Source organism: Trichechus manatus, unplaced genomic scaffold (genome assembly GCF_000243295.1).
Source record: "Trichechus manatus latirostris isolate Lorelei unplaced genomic scaffold, TriManLat1.0 scaffold00093, whole genome shotgun sequence".
NCBI lineage: Eukaryota > Metazoa > Chordata > Mammalia > Sirenia > Trichechidae > Trichechus > Trichechus manatus.
Window position 1 is genome coordinate 6,674,069 of NW_004444029.1, and position 21,720 is coordinate 6,695,788.

Below are 21,720 nucleotides of genomic sequence, written 5' to 3' on the forward strand. Positions count from 1 at the left end.
CCGTCCCGACATTCGCCGCCGCTGCGACAGATGGTGCCCCGTGTGAGGGGCTGCGACAGTTGGCATAAACTCTTAATGAAAATAAGATCCGTGTGGCAAACCTTTGTTGGCAGCTGGTCAGGGATACAGTTGATCCGCTCCTGCTCATTTACCACAGGGCACTCCACAGAGCTAGGGGGTGCACTTGTCCCAGAATCTGAGGATGTCACAGAAACAAACATAAAATGGCCATCAGACATGGTCAACATCACAGGCATGCAATACCACCATAGTTCTCAACTCCTCGGATTATATCAGCTCCACTGTAGATAGAGCTTCTTGCTCGTGTCTTCAGTATTGGTTTGTTCACTTTGTAAAACCTCAGCTTATTCTTTTAACTGGATTTACCTCTGTGTATACCTGCATCGGAGCCTAGTGGCACAGTGGTTAAGACCAAAAAGTCGGCAATTTGAATCCACCAGTCGTTCCTTGGAAACTCCACAGGGCAGTTCTACTCTGTCCTGTAGGGTCACTATGAGTCTGAATCAACTCAATGGCAATGGGTTTGTTTTTTTATATACCTGCATTGGCTCCTTCTACCCCCAAGCCCCTCCCACTATAAGACGCTGCATGCAAGAGCAAGGAGTTTGACTTTACCACTAGATGGGAAGCTTGCTAACGTGGGAACCAAGTGCCCTTCCTCTATCCAGGGTCCAGAAACTATGGCCCAAGGGCCAAAGCAAGTTTTTTTTCTTTTTTGGAACACAGCCACACCATTTGTTTCTGTGTTTTCTGTAGCTGCTTTTATCTCACAATGGCAAAGTCAAGTAGTTGTGACAGAGACAGTATGGCGGAAAAGTCTAAAACATTTCCTTCAGATAAAAAATTTGCCAAGTTCTGCTCTAGTCCTTTGCTTCCACCCCCCAGCAGCTGGTTGAGAACATGCTCTGCACGCAGGACATGTGCATGCTGTTGCCTGATCATAGTCAACTCAACTCCACAGGCTCAGCCACCAGCCAACCCTCCGCCTCCATTCCTGCATGGTCCTATCTTTACATAAATGTGAAGTTGCATAACCCACTGCCTTCGAGCGGATTCCAACTCATAGTGTCCCCATAGGGGTTCCAAGGCTGTAAATATCTACAGAAGCAGACTGCCACACCTTTCTCTCATGGAGGTGCTGGTGGTTTGGAATCACCAGCCTTTTGGGTGGTAGTCGATCGCTTTAACCACTGCACCACCATAAGATCAAACAATGTAAAGGGAGCCCACTGATGTAGAAATTGGCCACTAGGACCTACCCAAGGGCTAGAGAGTTTGATTTCAGATTAAAAATTAGTAAAATTAAAAAGGCACATTTATTCCATTCTAAAGTAAAGAACTGAGTTTTCTTGAAGGTTCTCTGCAATAAGTGAATCATGGCATTAAGACAAAACAGGGAGGCTTTTGATTAGCTTTGTTTTCATTAGGGTTTCCAATTCATCGATGATGGATTAATAGAACTCCGTATTTGTGCCAGTGTCTGCAGAAGGCTAGTAGTTCCATCTCTGGGATCACAGAATTTTGGGAGTCTAACAACCTTCCAGATGATCTGATCTAACTTCCCATTAAGGTAGAAGTTGCTGTGACTGGGGGTGGGCTAGGAGGGGCTGGCAGGCTTTCCACCGGCCCCAGACTGATGCTTTGCTTTGCTGCCTGGATTTCCTCGGAAGCTGCCCCTGGATGAACCAGATAAGGCAGCGTGGATGACTCAGCACAGTTCAGCCTCCCGCTTGAATAAGGCAGTTTAATCAAATAACTCAGGTAGGGTTTTGTTTTTTTCTAAAGAACTAGATTTTGGCCTAAAAGACTAATTGGTTACCTTCTTATTAGGCTGCCTTTCATATAAGTGTATTTTATCATTATTAATAGAATTAAGCTTATTCAACAAAATTCAACAAATATACTTCAAGTATTCATTGTGGAAACCTGAACTATGCTAATAAAATCGGGAAATGAAAGTATCTGAGCTTAAACCTACAAAGGGAATCTCTTGAGCTGCCACAATTTTAGTAGGTCTACCCACACAACCCACAACCACACACACACATACACACACACACACACAAATAACCATGGAAGAAGGGCTTCCCTGCCACTGATGTGGGTTTTGCTCTGATAAGAATATATGGGCTGAGACCATGAGAATTCTTTGTTACCTGTGGATTCCAAAGACTCTTTGGCCAAAAGCACAAACATAGGAATGGTGATGACAAACACTACCAGCAGAAGAGCACTGAGCATAAGCTCCAAAGCAGTAAACTTTTTAAACTTCTTTCTCGCCATCTATAAAAAAAGCAGAGGGCAATTTTAAATTTTGGTCTTATTTAATACATAGCTAGTAAACTTTTCATGGAAAATCTCAAATGTGTGCGTAAGTAGCAATCCTCATGTACCCATCACCTAGACTAGCAAATTATCAGCTCATGGCCAATCTTGTTTTCTCTGTCCCTACCCCCCGATTATTTTGAAACAAACTTCAAATTTCGTATCTCTTACTCTGAAAATAGTTCAGTAGATTTCTTTAAAAGATAAGAAAGTTTACAAAAGAAATGATATTATCAAAATACTATCATCACACCTAAAATATTAACAGTAAGTCCTAAAGGTCATCAAATATCTACTCAATGTTGAAATTCTTATTGTCTCATCAACTTTTTATAGTTTGTTCTATTCTAACAAGCATCAAAGTAAGATTTATATATTATAATTTATGTTGGTTAACCAAACCAAAACCAAACCCATTGCCATCGAGTCGATTCCGACTCATAGCGACCCTATAGGACAGAGTAGAACTACCCCATAGGGTTTCCAAGGAGCGGCTAGTGGGTTCGAACTGCCGATCTTTTGGTTAGCAGCTGAAGTCTTTTTTAATCAATAGGGTTTGTTCTGTAGATTTTCTCACCACCTGGATTTCGTTGGTTGCACCGCCATGCATACAACAATGTTTCCCCCACTCTTCCATTTCCTGTAAATTAATTATTAGATCTAGAGGTTTGATGAGATCCAGGTTTGATTTTCTGGCAAAAATGCAGCATAGGTGGTGTAGCATCTCCTGGCAGGAGACATACAATACCTCCTAGATTCTCTTAATGTGATGTTTACGGCCATTGATGAACGCTGCCTAGACCCATTGTCTCATTAAGAGTTGTGAGATAATGATATCCCAATTCCAGCATTCTTTACTCATTTATTAGCTGCAATGTTCCTAGAGAGAGAAATTTCCCCTCATCTATTATTAGGCTCGTAAGTATACCATTCATATAGGAAAGGTAGGATAAATACTTGACTCCTTCTCTTTATTTGTTGTTGTTGTTGTTAGGTGGCATCAGGTCCATTTTCAACTCATAACAACTCCATGTGACCCAGTAGTACTGCCCCCATAGGGTTTTCTAGGCTGTAATCTTTACTGAGGAGGCCAGGTTGCTCAGTGGTTTGAGCATTCGGCTGCTAACAAATGGTAGGCAGTTTGAATCTACCAGCTGCTCCTTAGAAACTCTGTGGGGTGGTTCTAGTCTGTCCTATAGGGTTGCTGAGTCAGAATCGACTCGACGGCAACAGGTTTGGTTTCTGGTTAATCTTTATGGGAGCACATCATCATATCTTTCTTCCTCAAAGCTGCTGGGTGCGTTTGAACTGCCAACCTTTAGGTTTGCAGCTGAATGCTTAACCATTGCACCACCAGGACCTTTTTCTTTATTGGTTGTTGTTGTGTACCGTCGAGTTGATCCTGACTCATAATGACACTATAGGACAGAGTGGAAGTGCCCCATAGGGTTTCCTATGTAATCTTACAGTAATCTGTAATCTTACAGTAGCTGGTGGGTTCAAACAACTGACCTTTAAGTTAGCAGCCGAGCACTTAACTACTGCACAACCAGGTCTTCTTTTTCTTTATTTACTGGCTTTCAAATTAAAGAATTGTTTCCCTAGAATTCTCTAAAGGAGACGCATGAGATTTTTTTTGTCCAATATCTTTATGAACTCAGGGATTTAAGCACAATTTATCTACACTAATCCATTGCGGTTATTAATTTTGCTATTAACGCTCATATTGCCCTATCTTTGGCCTGTGGGAGCCTTTTCACGTTGGTTCTTGAGTCCTGTTGACAGAAGCCTACAGTCTTTGATAGCTTTCTTGCTAACATGATATCCCAGACTCATCTTGTAATTTTCTGTCCCGGGTCTAGAATCAGCCATCTCTCTAAGGAGCCCTGGTTCTTTCTAGTGAGACTACTATTTAGAAACCATAATCAGGATGAGAGCTGGTAAAATTTAACTTAGGATTCTAGAACTGAAAAAACCTTATGGCTCATCTTAGCCAGTGGTGGTCTTTGGGGTCCCCAGGGGATCCTTGAGGATTTGCAATTTCAAGCAGTTTACAGAAACTACACATAACCTCAGCCATCATTGCTGCTAGTTACCATTGAGTCGATTCCAACTCATAGTGACTCCATGCGTTACAGATTAGAACTGCTCCATTGGGTTTTCTTGGCCATAATCTCAACAGAAGCAGATCATCGGACCTTTTCTTCCACGGTGCCACTCGGTGGGTTTGAATTGCCAACCTTTAGGTTAGCAGTCGAGCACAAACCATTTGCACCACCGAGGAACCTAACCTTAGCTAGGGATTAGAATATTTTGTGAAGAAGTTAAAATCAGAAGCTCAGCACCTACCTCCCACTCAACACCTACTGACTCAGAATCTCTATGGGTAAAGCCTGGATATCTGATTTTTTTAAAAACTCCATCGACGATTCTGATGTGTAACCATCTTCCAGAACCAGAGACCCTGTTGTAGGTCTGCAGGTTGTAATAAACACACTTTGATTATTTGGCAAAAGCATTCAAAAGTGGTGCCTGTGAAGTTAAAAAAAAAAAAAAGTGGAACTAATGGTTAGTCTAGCCCCTTTATTTTATAGATAAGTAAAGTAAGATAGAGTAGGATAAGTGCCTTGATCAGATTGTCCAAACAGGTGAATGTAGTTCTCTCCGGCTAGTGTAGCCATCCTGGTGATTTTTGGTGGGCACCACATGAATGGAACATTTTGGAGTCTACCATAACCTTAATCTTGAGCCATTGGCCTCACCCTGTTCCTGTCACCTTCTTCCAACCTGCTCTTGATCTCCTAGTGGCCTCTTTCTGCCCTTGCTTCCAACAGATTTGATGTAAGGCATTATATTCCTGGTTATGAAGGGTTTGATGTGTATCAACTAGCTGTCACAAGCTGCCTTGGAATTGAATGCCCTCCTCCTAGCTACCTCTGGCTTTCATGGCCTCCCACCACAGAATTTCCACATGTACGGTGTCCTTCCTGTGAACCTAACGGGGTCTCATGCTTCCCAGTTCAGTGCTCCCTGCCAAGCAGACCACAGTATCTCTATAATGCATCAGGAATCCTGTGTGCTCCTGAACTACAGAATACTGACGTCAAATGCATGAAGCACATCTTGTCCAGAAGCTAAGGGTAAATACATAGCATTTTAAGTCAAAATTTGGCTCTTAAGATTCATACACTTCAAAATCTAAATTGTCATCCTTTATATTCAAAGGCCCACCATAAACTGGGCTCTGAGGTGCTTTCTCACTAGTGGGGAAGGATGAGGCATCTGCACTCTCCTCCAGTCTTTCCTTGGTGGAGAGTCACAGGGAAAACTGTACCCAGAGATGAAGTAACTGCTCAGATGGAGAGATGTTGATGTCCTGGCCCTGTAAGTTGGACTGCGTATCTGTCCAGACATGGAGCACAGAAACACAGCAAATGTTCAAATAAAGAAGTAAAACTGTCACACATCTGAGGGTGGGTCTTGTGATCAACAAAAAACAAGGACTAAAGAGAAGAACTGACCACTACTCAAGCAGGGACCATAGGATTTGTCCCTGTTACCTGACCCCACTGGAACCGGTCCTCCAGTAAGGCTCCCTAGTCCTTGACCAGGAAGGTGCCCACCACATTTGAGGGGTTTTCTTACCACTGACCGAACTGCCACACACAGACTGAAATGAGAGTTGTGCCTCACCTGGAGTCCTTTCTAGAAACCTCCCTCAATGCCCTTTGTCAGGGGCCATTTTGGTTTGGAACTGTGTTGTAGCATCACCCCCATCACTCAGATCACCTCCTTCCCAGGGTTTCCCCTCACCCCTTTCTTTGTCCTCGGAACCTACCACTGTCATTAATTAAAAGGCTTGTCCTGTACAGCTCAACATTCTTGCATTGTCTCTCAAACATTAACTAAAACACGCCCTTTGGGTACTTCTGCCAAATTCGAAGGGCTTTTTTTTTTTTTTTTTTTTGAATTAGGTAATGTTTATTGTCTTTGAAAGGGAAGACTTGACATTTCATTTCATTGGCTTAGCTAAGCTCTGAGAACCCCAGAAATACCCTATCAGTTTACCTAGGAAAGCAATATGCTTCAGGGATAGCATTCACAAAAACAGTGACATACAAGAAAGACAAAGCTTATTTCCCTCTCTTCCAGATCAAAGAACTGAGATGCAGTGGTTTATTGACACTCATCCAAGACACAGGACACGTCAGTGAGACAATCAATGGCCCCAACTTCCACCTTAGGGATCTCCTCATGACCTTTCTATCTCTTACTTAAGGATACACTCTATTTTTCACATTTTTTGGAAGAATGTATGTCTTTCGACACAAATGTAGCACTTCTCCAGAACTGTAAGAAACTATGGATAGTCATATTATAATACATAAATGTGCCACTCAGAAGGGAGTGCCACCTATAGAAAGTCATATCTTCACAAGCCATACATAAGCCAGAATTAAGGGAGACATTTCTCTTAGGGCTACACAGAATCTATATGTCCTTTAGTTTATAAAAGAAAATGAAGCCACTATCCTCCCACACAACAGAAGCAATGCATGGTAGAAAGTGAACTCTAGTCTTGAGAATCAAAAGACCTGAATTTTATTACTCCTTCTGAGAATAGCTAACCAGACGACCTTGGGAAATTAACTTGACCTTTCTGGATCTCAGCTTCCTCATTGATAAAGAGGTTGAACTAGAAGATCTATAAACTCCCAACCAGCTTTTAATATATCGTGTTTGAGCGAGCTACACAAATTTCTTGCTTCTTAACTCCTCCTTGCCCCAAAAGATGCCTGTGCTAAACATTTATTAGTATTTTCTTTTTTCCCCTTCTCAGGACTGAGGGCAGTGCTACACAGAGCATTAGAAGAACTGAGCTTGGTCCCCAGCCCTACCCTTCCTTGCAGTAACCAAAACAACTTACTGAGTGTTTTTAAGTCTCAGTTTTCTTGTCTGTAAAATCAAACGACTTATTGCATTGGGCAAATCTGCTGCAAAAGACCTCTTTAAAGTGTAAAAAGCAAAGAAGTTACTTTGAGGACTAAGGCGCGTGTGACCCAAGCCATTGTATTTTCAATAGTCTCATACACATGTGAAAGCCGGACAAAGAATAAGGAAGACCAAAGATGAATTGATGCATTTAAGTTATGGTGCTGGCAAAGAATATTGAATGTACCATGCACTGCCAGAAGAATGAACAAATATGTCTTGGAAGAAGTACAGCCAAAATGCTCCTTAGAAGTGAGAATGACGAGATTCCGTCTATGTACTTTGGACATGTTATCAGGAGAGACAAGTCCCTGGAAAAGGACACCATGCTTGGTAAAGTAGAGTGTTAGTGAAAAAAAGGAAGACTCAACAAGATGGATCAACACAGGCTGCAACAATGGACTCAAACACTGAAACAACTGTGAGGATGGCGTAGGACTGGGCAGTGTTTCATTCTGTTGTACACAGAGTCGCTATGAGTCAGAAGCGACTCCACAGCACCTAACAACAACAAAATAGAACTAATAATATCTATTGTTATTATCTATTACCACCTCCTCTTTTTGAGAGTCAGATGAAAATGCTTTAAATTATAAAGCATTAGATACCATTTTATTACTATTGACCATAGGAAGAAAGGCCTAGTGATCCGCGCCAAAAATCAGCCACTGAAAACCTTATGGATCACAACAGTCCAACCCAAAATCAACCATGGGGATGACACAGGACTGGGCAGCATTTTGTGCCATTCTACATAAGGTCACAGTGAGTTGGGGACTGACTCAATGGCAGCTAATAACAACCACACTGACCTTAGAGAAGACAGTGGGTAAGTCTCGGGTAAGAAATAGAACATTCCTAAGACATATGTCAACCTCAAGTTCACGGGCATGGTGGTGCAGCTGACTCATTGCTTTGGGAGGAGCCAATGCATGTTCCTGCTGCCATCCTTATAAATGTGCTTTGATACAAGCTCTTATCTGCTAAGTGCTTTATGGCCCCATGCACCAGGTAATGCACTCATAATCTCAGACCAAAAGTGCAGAAATCCAGGAAGGAGCAGGAGGAGTACGGCCCCTGCAATCTTGTCCATCCAAGCCCACTTTCTCCAACCACCACCCACCACTACTCTCCCAGGCTGCTTGTAAATCACACTCTCTTTACTCAAAAGGAGCATCCCATCTTTTCTTTCCCCAGGCCTTACTTCATGACTCCCAAGCTAGGATATCTTCAGTCCTCAGATCAGTCATGGTGTATGGCACTTCCTTATAGCCTCATTCTCCACCACATCAGCGTATCCTCACACAACCACCACTGTCTCCTCAGTCAGAGGAAAGCAGGTGAGTCCTTTGCCCAAGGATTAGGTAACAAAAGGGTTTGCTTCTCTTAAGTCAATGACAGCTTACTGTTAGTCAGCGCAATCCCCTCTTACTGCGCAAAAGGAAATGGAGCTGTGAGAGATCCCTTTCTCTAGAGAAAGGATTGCTTTAATTTTCCTAAAATAAATTACCCCAACTTAGTCTTTCTTTCTCAACTCTCTCCACTACCACTCATTCTCAAAGGCTTTATAAGAAACCCCATAAAACTTATCTTGCTAGTAAAATTCCATAAAGATGAATAACGTTCCCTGCCTGATATAGTTAAATTAGACAAAAAGAAAAGGAATGACCTCATGTCCACTGGCAGGAGAGAATAGTGAGAATGTCTACCAAAGTGACCATGTCCCTTTGGTGGTTGTTAACAATTGTGACATGGGAGATTGTTATTTATATTAATATTTTTTAAAGTTCCAAATTTTTAATACACTGTGTTAGACACTGTGGAGAAAAAACATTACTGGACAAACTGTAAACAATATGCTCAACAGAAGATGGTTTGGCAAAAACTATTAAAATTACTCATACCCAGGAGACGGCCTAGATGGCAGCTTAGTCAGACACACCATGCGATCCCATTACAGCAAAGACCCAAGAAACCAAGTAAAACAGATATAGGTGACAATCCTGGAGCACTGAGCATCAAACAGAAAGGTAAAGAATTAGATCGAACACCAGTTGGAAGGAGGAACTGAACAAAAGTAGTGAACAAGGAGAGATACAGAACAGACGTGCCCTAGCTGGCCCGGCACAGCATAGCATTTTGAGACAAAGCCATCAGCAATCCTAGGTGAGGAGCCCAGGAAGGCAACTTCATGGAATTCCCAATAGGAAACAGAGAAACTGTGTAGATATACCAGGAGTGAAGCAAGGTTTGCAGGTCATGAAGCAGAACTAAGGAGGGAAAGCGCAGGAAGGAGGGTGAGAGCTCAGGGATCCTGGAGTCCACAGAGGATGGAGGGAGCCAGGATCCAGAGACAGGACTACTCACCAGCAGTGATCCCTGACCATTAGGGTGGGTGGGGCACACAGACTAATAGATCCATAGAGTGTCAGCAGGACGTCCCCCATCTGACTAGATTCTGGGCAGCCCTCCCCCCCACCCCGGACTTGGTTGGGGCCAGGTACCAATTGCTGGCTGCGGTCAATGGGGAGTGCAGAGGCACTCACACTTGGTGATCAAAAGATCATGCTCCTCAGCCCCATGCCCTCATGGTTACTAGTGGTGTGAATCCTCCTTACCCCTGCCTCCCTGCTGGCCCAGGGAACACGGTACCAGCCCCTTCTTCCCCCCTCACCCAGCCCCACACCGCTTACCACTCCATGTCTACTTGGCAAGCAGTAATGAATGCTCCCCCACCACTAGTCACCCACCACACCCCCCAGCCACCATCACTGACACCAGAAAGTGAGAGAGTGCCCTGCACCCCCAGTTGCCCACAACACCCCTAGGCCTACCACCCTACCACCCATGGAGTGCCATCACATGCTCCCACACCACTGGACTGATGACAGGTAGAAGACCGTGCTCAGCCAGCCCACCTCTAGATGCCCCACATGCCCGGTGAACAGTGACGTGCAATCAGCCTGCCCGCCTCTGCCCTGACCACCCAGCAACAGGTGATGAGCATTCCCAGTTCCACCAGACCAGCAATCAGCAGAGCATGCCTGCTCAGCCTACATTTATATATCAAAACAAAACAAAATATCAGGACAAAACAAACATAAAATCAATCAATAAATATGTAAATAAATAAAATTACACCTTAGTGCCTCAAAGCACACAATAACAAATCATATGAACAACAACAACAACAACAAAAAAAAACAGGTTAAGAAGGCTCAAACATGTGAGCAAAATAAAGGGAAAGAAAACCTTCCTGAGGAAGAAATGATAATGGAGCTACCTGAGAAGAAATTCAAAAGACATATTTAGGATGCTCAAAGAGATCAAGCAAAACACAGAAAAAACTCTAGAAGAATTCAGGAAAACAATACAAGAATAAAATGACAGACTCAATAGACAATTAGAAACCATACAAAAACAACATCTAGAAATTCAGAAAATTAACAATAAAATATCAGAAATAGATAACTCAATGAAAAGACACAGAGTTGAATTGAATCAATGGAAGAAAGAATCTGCAAAGTAGAGTACAAATCCCTTGATACAAAACATAATTTTTTGGGGGAACAATCAGAAAAAAGAATGAAGAAAAATGAAGAAAGTCTAAGAATTATATGGGACACCATCAAGAGGAAAAATTTATGCATAATAGGAATTCCAGAAGAGGAGGGAAAAAAAAGTACCGAAAGAATTTTTGAAGATATATTAGCTGCAAACTTCCCAAATATCATGAAAAATGTGAAGGTTACCATCCAAGAAGCTCAGCGAATCCCATACAGGAGACTCCCAGAAAAACTCACCAAGACATATCATAATCACACTTTCCAAAACCAAAGCAAAGAAAGAATTCTCAAAGCAGCTTGTGAGAAAGGAAATATCACTTACAAAGAGGCACCAATAAGACTAAGTGCTAATTTCTTGTCAGAATCTATGCAGTCAAGAAGTCAGTGGGATGGCATAGATAAAATCCTGAAGGAAAAGAATTGCCAACCAAGAATCATATATCCAGCAGTATTGTCTTTCAAAAATAATGGTGAAATTAAGACATTCCCAGATAAGCAAAAACTAAGAGAATTTGTAAAAACAAATCACTTCATAAGAAATATTAAAGGAATACAGAACCAGTGACATCAGACAACAACCTGAGATAAAGACACATGACATCACCCAGATACCAACCCAGATAAAGACTTCAAAAAAGTAAAATAAAGCTTAAAAAAACTGACTACAGGGAATCACAGGAGTTAAACTGTAAACAATGACAACTTCAAAACAAAAAAGAAATAAAAGATGCAGTTATAGAACTTCCGTATGGGAAGGAAGTCAAGGCAGTATCAAGATACAACAAACTGTTTCAATTTTAAGAGGATTAAGGTAAACTTCAGGGTAACCACAAAAAAAAGTAGTAAATCTACTCACCAAAATAAAAAAGAAAATGAAAATGACTCAGTAAACACAAAAACAACAACAACTGATAGGAAAAGAAAATCCATACATTAAAAAGAACTCAGCACAGAAAATTAAGAACAAAGAAACTATTAACACCCAAAAAAAAAGTATGACAAATGACAACAATGAATCCACACCTATCATTAATCACACTGAATATAAATGGAATAAATGCACCCGTCAAGAGACATAGAGTGGAAAAATGGCAAAAAAACATGACCCATCAATATGTTGTCTACAAGAGACATACCTTACACACAAAGACATAAACAGGTTAAAAATCAAAGGATGGAAAAATATATATAAAGGAAACAGCATCGAAAAAGACAGCAGGAGTACCAATAATAATTTCATATAAAATAGAGTTTAAGTCAAAATTCATTATAAGAGACAAAGAAGGACATTATATAATGATTAAGAGGTCAATCCACCAAGAAGACATAACAATAATAAATATGTATGCACCCAATGATAGAGCTCTGAAATACATAAAACAAACTCTAACAGAATTGAAAAGAGAAACATACAGTTCTACAATAAGAATTTGCATTGGGCAAATCTGCTGCAAAAGACCTTTTCAAAGTGTTGAAAACCCAAGAAGTCACTTTGAGCACTAAGGTGCGCCTGACTCATGCCATGATATTTTCAGTTGCCTCGTAAGCACGCAAAAGCTAGACAATGAATAAGGAAGAACAAAGAAGAATTGATGCATCTGAATGATGGTGTTGGCAAAAAATATTGAATATACCACGGACTGCCAGAAGAATGAACAAATCTGTCTTGTAAGAAGAACAGCCAGAGTGCTCCTTGAAAGCAAGGATGGCAAGACTTTATCTCATGTACTTTGGACATGTTATTAGGAGGGACCGGTCCCTGGAGAAGTACATCATGCTTGGTAAGATAAAGGACCAAAAAAAAAAGAGGAAGATCCTCAATAAGATAGATTGACACAGTGGCTGCAACAATGGGCACAAGCATTGCAACAATTGTAAGGATGGCACAGGACCAGGCAGTGTTTTGTTCTGTTGTACACAGGGTTGCTATGAGCCGGAACCAATTCAACGGCACCTAAGAAAAACAAGAATAATAGCAGGAGACTACAACACACCACTTTCGATGATGGACAGAACAACTAGAAAAAAAACTCAATAAAGATACTGAAAATAAATAACACAAGCAACCAACTTGACCTCATAAACATATACAGAACACACCACCCAGCTGCAGCACAGTACACATTCTTACCCAACGCACATGGATCGTTCTCCAGATTAGACCATATTCTAGGCCACAAAGCAAGCCTCATTAAATTAAAAAATACCCGCATAATACAAAGCATCTTCTCTGACCATAATGCTATAAAACTAGAAATCTGTAACAGAAAGGGCAAAGAAAAAAAGTTAAATACATGGAAACTGAATAAAACCTTACTTAAAAACTACTGGGTCATAGAAGAAAGTAAAAACGAAATTAAAAAAATTCTTAGAATCAAATGAGAATGAAGACACAACACATGAAAACCTCTGGGACACAGCAAAAACAGTGCTCATAGGAAAATTTATGGCAATAAATGCACACATCAAAAAATAAGAAAAGTCTCATATCAATAATTTAACCCAACAACTTGAACAAATAGAAAAGGAACAGCAAAAGAAGTCCATAGTCACCAGATGAAAGGAAATAAAAAAGATTAAAGCAAAAATAAATGAAATCAAAAAACAATGGAAAGAATCAAAACTAGAAGTTTGTTCTTTAAAAGGATCAATAAAATTGACAAACCACTGGCCAAACTGACAAAGGAAAAGAAATGATAAGATGCAAATAACCAAAATAAGAAAATAAATGGGCAACATTACAACAAAACCAACAAAGATAAAGAGGATCGTAACAGTATATTACAAAAAAGGTACTCTAACGAGTTTGAAAACCTAGAAAAAATGGACAAATTTCTAGAAACTCACTATCTATCTAAATTAACACAAACAGAGGTAGGAAATCTAAATAGATTCCATAACAAAAGAAGAAATTGAAGATGTTATGGGAAAAAAAAAAGCTCCCAACAACAACAAAACAAAAAGAACCCTGGCCCAGGTGGCTTCACTGAAGAATTCTACCAAACATTCAGAAAAGACTTAACACCAACTCTACTCAAACTATTTCAGAATGTAGAAAAGGGAAGCATACTCCCTAAATCATTCTGTGAAGTCAGCATAACCATTATACCAAAGCCAAACAAAGATACCACAAAAAAGAAAATTACAGACCAATATCCCTCATGAATATTGACCAAAAATTCTCAACAAAATTCTATCCAATAGAATACAAAAGCGTATTAAAAAAAATAACACATCGCAATCAGATGGCATTCATACCAGAGATGCAACGGTGGTTCGACATTAGAAAATCAATCAATGTGATCCACTACATAAATAAAACAAAGGAAAAGAATCACACGATCATCTCAATCGATACAGAAAAGGCATTTGATAAAATCCAACACCCTTTCCTGACAAAATCTCTCAGCAAAAATAGGAATAGAAGGGAAATTCCTCAACATAATTAAATACATATACAAAACCAACATACAAAACCAACAGCCAACATTATTCTCAACAGAGAGAAATCGAAAGCATTACCCTTGAGAATGAGAATGAGATAAGGATGCTCCTTATCACCACTCTTATTCAATACTGTACTGGAAGTCCTAGCCAGAGCAATAAGGCAAGAAAGGGAAGTAAAGGGTATCCAAATCGGTAAGGAAGAAGTAACACTTTCCCTATTCACAGATGACATGATCCTATACATAGAAAATCCCAGAAACTCCACAAGAAAGTTATTGCAACTAATAAAAGGGTTCAGCAAAGTGGCAGGGTATAAGATCAACACACAAAAATCAGCTGTATTCCTCTACACTGACAAGGAGAACTCCAAAAAGGAAATCAAGAAAGCAATACCATTTGCAATAGCCACCAAGAGGATAAAACACCTAAGAATAAATCTAACCAGGAATGTAAAAGATTTATACAAGAAAAACTACAAAACACTACTTCAAAAAAACAAAAGAGACCTACATGAATGGAAAAACATACCATGCTCATGGACTGGAAAACTTAACATTGAAAATGTCAATACTACTCAAAGCGATCTATAGATAGAATGCAATCCCAATTCAAATCCCAACAACATTCTTTAATGAAACCAAAAAACTAATCTTCAACTTTATATGGAAAGGAAAGAGGCCTCAAATAGCTACAGCATTATTGAAGAAGAACAAAGTAGAAGACCTCATGCTTCCCATTCTCAGAACTTACTATACAGCCACGGTAATCAGAACAGCCTGCTACTGGTACAATGACAGACATATAGACCAACGGAACAGAATTGAGCACTCAGAATTAAATCCATCCAGCTATGGACAGCTGAGCCTCAACAAAGTTCGAAGTCCATTCAGTGGGGAAAAGGTAGTCTCTTTAACAAATGGTGTTGGCAAAACTGGATATCCATTTGCAGAAAAATGAATCAGAATCCATACCTCACACCATACACAAAAATTAACTTAAAATGGATCAAAGACCTAAATACTAAACCTAAAATTCCCGGAAGATAACATAGGGACAAAGCTAGACGTCCTAATTTGTGGCATAAATACACTATCAAACATAACTAAAAATGCACAAACAATGAAGATAAACTAAATAACTGGAACCTCCTACAAGTTAAATACTTATGCTCATCAGAAGACTTTACCAAAAGAGTAAAAAGAGAACCTACAGACTGGGGAAAAAAAATTGGCAATGACATATCTGACAAGGGGTCTAAACTCTAAAATATATAGGAAACTTCAACATCTCAACACCGAAAAGACAAACAATGCAATCAAATAATGGGCAAAGGCATGAACAGACACTTGACCAAAGAAGACATGCAGGCAATGTGATGGTTAATGTTATGTGTCAACTTGGTACGCCATGATTCTCAGTATTATGTAATTATCCTTCATTTTATGATCTGATGTAAGAGGAGTTTCCTTGGAGGTGTGGCCTGCATCCAATACATATGGATGTTCTGGCAAAGCTCTCTCTCCCTTGATCTTGCATCTGACTCATCATCCTCTGACCTCCTGTTCATGAGATGTAAGCCAGTGGCCTGATATCTGACCTGCAGATTTTGCGATTTGCCAGCTCCCCCAGCCCCAAGAGCCAGCAGCCTGCCATCTGATCTGCTGATTTTGGGTTCGTCAGCTCCTGCAACCGCATGAGTCAAGGGAGCCTCCAGCCTGATGCCTGACCCACTGACTGGGGACTTGCCAGCCTGCACAACTGCATGAGCCATTTCCTTGAAATAAATCTCTCTCTATATATATATATTTATACTTCACTGGTTTTGCTCCTGAGAACCCAGCCTAAGCGAGGTGGCTAACAAACACATGAAGAGATGCTCACAATCGTTAGCCTTAGAGAGATGCAAATCAAAACTACAGTGAGAAATCATCTCACTCCCACAAAAATTGCACTGATCAAAAAAAGAATACAACAAATTCTGGGGAGGTTATGGGGAGATTGGAACTCTTATACACTGCGGGTGAGATCATACAACCACTATGGTACAACCACTATGGAAAATGGTATGGCTCTTCACCAAAAAGCTAGAAATAGAAATGCCATATGATCCAGAAATCTCACTCCTAGGTGTATATCCAAGAGAAATAAGAGCCGTGACATGAACAGACATATGTACACCCATATTCATTGCAGCATTATTCACAACAGCAAAAAGTAGAAACAACCTAAGTGTCCATCAGCAGATGAATGGATAAACCAAATGTGGTACATACATACAATGGAATACTATGCAATGATAAAGAATAATGATGTGTCCACAAAACAAAACATGGAAGAATAACATGCTGAGTTAAATAAGTCAATCACAAAAGAAAATATTACATGACACCACTTTTATAAAAAGTCAAGAATAGATTTATACACAGCAAGCAACATTATTTGATAGTTACCAAGGATGGGATGTGGGGGAGGGAGAATCACTTATTAGACGGTTGACAGGTGTTGATTCTGGTGAAGGGAAAGGCAGTACACAACATGGTGTAAGTCAGCACAACGTGACCAAGGTAAATGAAGACCGTGAGAGGTACACAAGAACAAAGGACGACTACGCTAAATGCTAAAATATATATAGTTCTGCAACAACAGTAATAACAACCAAAAACGTGTAAGTAGTTACACAGGTAGATATGTATGCTATATAGGTGTAGGAGGGTGTATGGGTGTACATGGGTGTGCATATATAGGTATGGTTGTGGGCATTTGTATATACATATTTCTATGTGTTGCATATATATTCATATATATGAGAATGCATAGGGGGCACAGTTAAGGAAACTTCCTAGACATATCCAAACACCTCGTGGGACTGAGTTGCTGGGTTTGAAGACTCAAGACCATAGCCTCAGGGGACATCTAGGTCAGGTGGCATAACATAATTCATAAAGATAATGTCCTACATCCTAGTTTGGTGAGTAGTGTCTAGGGTCTTAAAAGCTTGTAAGCAGCCATCTAAGATACAACTATTGGTCTCCTCCCATCTGGAGCAAAGGAGAGTAAAAGAAAGCAAAGACTCAGAGAAACAGTTAGTCCACAGGACAAACGGCCCACACGAACCACAGCCTCCTTCCTCTAGCCTGAGACCAGAAGAACTAGATGGTGCCTGGCTACCACTACCGACCACTCTGACCAGGAACACAATAGAAGGTCCCGGTTAGAATGGGATAAAAATGTAGACCAAAACTTAAATTCATAAAAAAGATCAGACTTACTAGACTGATAGAGACTAGAGGAACCCCCAAGACTATCACCCTAAGACACCCTTTTAATCTGGAACAAAGCCACACCTGGAGGTCACCTTTCAGCCAAATAATAGATTGGCCTATAAAATAAACAATAGCACCCAAGAGGAACGTGCTCCTTAGAACAATCAACCAAACAGGCAACATTTGCCCAAAAGCAAAGATGAAAAGACAAGGAGGGGCAGGGAAACTGTATGGATGGAAATGGGGAAGGCAGGGTGGTAATGTGGAGAGTGCCACAACATCTCAGGGATAGCAACCAGTCAGGGAACAATTTGTATATGAATTGTTGAATGGGAAACTAATTTAGTTTGTAAACTTTCAGCTAAAACACAATAAAATGTTCAAATAAATAATGCTGTTTAAGCGGGGAACAAAATTACTCATACCCATAACCCAGCAATCCTATGTGAGAAATTTAACCCATAAATACAGCTACACGTGCGAGAATTGGTGTATGTACAGATAAAATTTTTCACTGCAGCATTACAATGCTACATTACAGCAAAAGATTGAGAGCAGCCTAGATATCCTTAGAGAAGGGACTGGGTGAATATGACAAATAAAATGAAATTCATAATTATTAAGAATCATGGTATAGTCATTTTTAAAATATGTCTAAAAATTCTTTGATACTCCTCCCTTCAAGAGATGGAGCCATCCTCTCACCCCAGTGGGGGGTGGACTAGACTTAGTGACTTGCTTCTAATAAATGTAATATGGCAGAAGGAATGGTGCCTGACTTCTGAGACTAGATCATGAAAGGCTTTGCAGCTTCTTCCTTCTCTCTTAGATCACTCACTCTGGGAGAAGTCAGCCGCCATGTTGTGAGCACACTCAAGCAGCCTTATGGAAAACGCCGACAGCTAGAAGGAACTGAGGCCTCTTGCCAACAGCCATGTAAGGGAGCCATCTTGGAAGTAGCTCCTTCAGCCCCATCCAGCCTTCAGATGACCACAGCCCTGGCTGACAGCTTGATACAACCTCACCAGGGGCCCTGAGCCAGATCCAACCCGTAGTCCTGACCCACACATATCATGAGATAATCTTTGTTGTTTTAAGCTGCTGAAGTTATGGGGATAAATGGAGAAAATATTGAAATTTTCAAGGATTTCATTTTACTTGGATCCACAATCAACTCCCATGGAAGCAGCAGTTAAGAAATCAAACGACACATTGCATTGGGCAAATCTGCTGCCAAAGACCTCTTTTAAGTGTTAAAAGCAAAGATGCCACTTTAAGGACTAAGGTGCACCTGACCCAATCCATGGTATTTTCAATTGCCACATATGCATACAAAAGCTGGACAATGAATAAGGAAGTCTGAAGAATTGATGCCTTTGAATTATGGTATTAGTGAAGAATATTGAATATACCATGGACTGCCAGAAAAACGAACAAATCTGTCCTGGAAGAAGTACAGCCAGAATGCTCCTTGGAAGCAAGGATGGCAAGACTTTGTCTCACATACTTTGGACATGTTATCAGGAGAGATCAGTCCCTGGAGAATGACATCATGCTTGGTAAAGCAGAAGGTCATCGAAAAAGAGGAAGGCCCTCAGTGAGATGGGTTGACACAGTGGCTGCAACAATGGGCTCAAGCATAACAACAATTGTGAATATGGCACAGCACCAGTGTTTTGTTCTGTTGTACATATGAGCCGCAACAGACTTGACAGCACCTAACAACAATAACAAAGTTATGGGGTAATTTGTTACACAGAAGTATATAACTAATACATACGGGTAAATATGAGATGTGAATAAAATGTCATTTGCATTTTTAAAACTCTACTTGCCTCTTATGAAGAGTTCTTTTACTTCATATATCCAGGTATGGTTACCTCTCTTGTGGAAAAATACAACTATTTTCTAGAAGTAGAAGAGAAATATTTCCCTAAACCTTAAGAAAAACAACAACGACAAAACCCTTCAGCATCATCTGATTGACCTTCCTTCACAGATTCCAGGGACACAGATGGTTGCCGACCATCTCAATTAGGAATGCAATTTAGGAAAGCTAAGCTCAAGGAGAATGGCAAAAGGCAACAGCAAAGGGAAATCGCTTGAAGAGCTTTATCTACTTTTAAACGGAAAAAAAAATGTTTTAAAAAACAGCTACTTGGCAACCTGTCATGAACTTTAGACTATTCTTTTTACATGACAGACACAAAATGGAATGTGAGATTCAATGATAATGATAGTAATAGCAAACAATGGTCTAGCTAATATGCTGGGAGGACAGATTGTGATAACTGCTTTGGAGAAAAACTAAAACAAAAAAAAATCAAACCCGTTGCCATCAAGTCGATTCCGGCTCATAGTGACCCTAGAGGACAGAGTAGAAATGCCCCATAGGGTTTCCAGGGCTGTAATCTTGATGGAGGCAGACTGCCATATGTTTCTCCTGAGGGGTGGCTGGTGGGTTCAAACTGTGACCTTTTGGTTAGCAGCCGAGTGCTTTAACCACTGCACCACCAGGGCTCCTGGAGAAAACTAAAGCAGGGGGAAAGAAGAGGAATGTAGGGGCGAGGGCTGCGATTGAATTAGGTTTTAATCACTAAACAAGTGAGAAGGATTACTATACACAAATTGCACAGATGCCAACAGTAATTTTGTTCCTCTTGAACTATACGGTTATATGAATAATTGTCAAGCTCACTTTCTTGGTACTATTATTATTACTTAGACAAAGTAGATGGATAAACTGTATTATTCAGATCATGTGAGGCCCAAATTGTTGAAATGACTAAATGAATTTGGAAAAACTGGGTTAATTGCCCTCTTTTCTGAGTTACAGCCAATGTCCAGCTTGTGTATGGCGTTAAGACGTTCCTTTTCGAGACTTTGATGGCACATGACTGAGGTCTAGTGGGATGAGAGGGTTCATTTCACAGGGACCAAGAGGAACTTGTGAAAAGACCCCAGTAGGTCATGGCTATCACTCAAAACTACTGGAAAAAATTGAGTGGGTTGGTCCGTTGTCTCCCAACTACTTGGAGAATGGGAAGGAAAAAGTAGCTGATGAAATTTTTTGCAAGTCTGGTCCCAACCAAAATGCAGAGAACTGAGAGTCAGCTCTGACTTTGCCCAGGAAAAACCACTTCACACTCCTGGGCCTCAGTTTCCCCATCTGAATTACAAAGGGGTCCTCTCTGGGGACAGCTGTGACCTTTTGTGACCTCAGCACCTGCAGAGGCTCATTCTCCTTGGCACTGTCCACAGCTACCTCCTGCTCTGACTGTCAACGGCGACTTTCTTCCCCTCAGTCCACCCTTCCTAAGTAGTCCATGCCATGGGGCAGTCTGTAAGGTGATGGGATTCGCGCATCTCAACTTGTTTCTGACGGCAGGCCTGACAATGAGACGCCACCTGCACCTTTCGTAGGTGCGACTGAAATCGCTGGGAGCTGTCTTGCATTGGGGGTTCAGGGTAGAATGTCCTTCCACTTCATTCTGGGCCCACCAGAGCTTTGGCCCACGCAGCACGACAAACCAAGGACCCTTCCTTCCCTTCCCCACCTGCTCACACCCACGCACTCACTGTCCCACATCCAGGCACCAGGTGTCGTTAGGTGCCCTGGAGTCGGTTCTGTGTCCAACAGAACGAAACACTGCCCTGTCATGCACCATGCTCACAGTCACTGTTATGCTTGAGCACCAGGTGGACAGCGTCATCAAAGCCACTGTTCAGACCCCACGTCAGGAACCCACTTTTCTAGTGAGACCCAGGGGGAGCGAGATTGGCCTCTCTCCCCCTCCCCAGTAGTAACTCTTCTTTCTTCCCTCAGAGGCCAGTCAGAAATGCTAGACTTCAGCAACACATGACAACTAGACCCATTTTTTACATTTTACCAGAGAGGGGCCAGTGACCGTCTGCCCGTCCTCCCGCTCCCTGGCCCCCCACTCTACCTCACACTGACCGTCCGCCTGTCCTCCCGCTCCCCGGCCCCCTACTCGACCTCACACTGACCGTCCGCCTGTCCTCCCTCTCCCTGCCCCCCTACTCGACCTCACACTGACCGTCCGCCTGTCCTCCCTCTCCCCGCCCCCCTACTCTACCTCACACTG

The 21,720-nt window shown here is 41.3% G+C and overlaps 1 protein-coding gene across 1 annotated transcript in view; it reads right to left on the minus strand.

The window, feature by feature from the left end:
• Positions 1–21,720, minus strand: part of LOC101350828 (maltase-glucoamylase, intestinal) — a 250,622-nt gene that overhangs the window by 90,527 nt on the left and 138,375 nt on the right. The window contains exons 2-4 of the mRNA XM_023736869.1: positions 4,696–4,878; positions 2,178–2,304; positions 102–196 (exon numbers count right to left, since the gene is read on the minus strand). Of these exons, the coding sequence (XP_023592637.1) occupies positions 102–196; positions 2,178–2,304 (222 nt within the window). The 5' untranslated portion in view covers positions 4,696–4,878. The remainder of the gene's footprint in view (positions 1–101; positions 197–2,177; positions 2,305–4,695; positions 4,879–21,720) is intronic.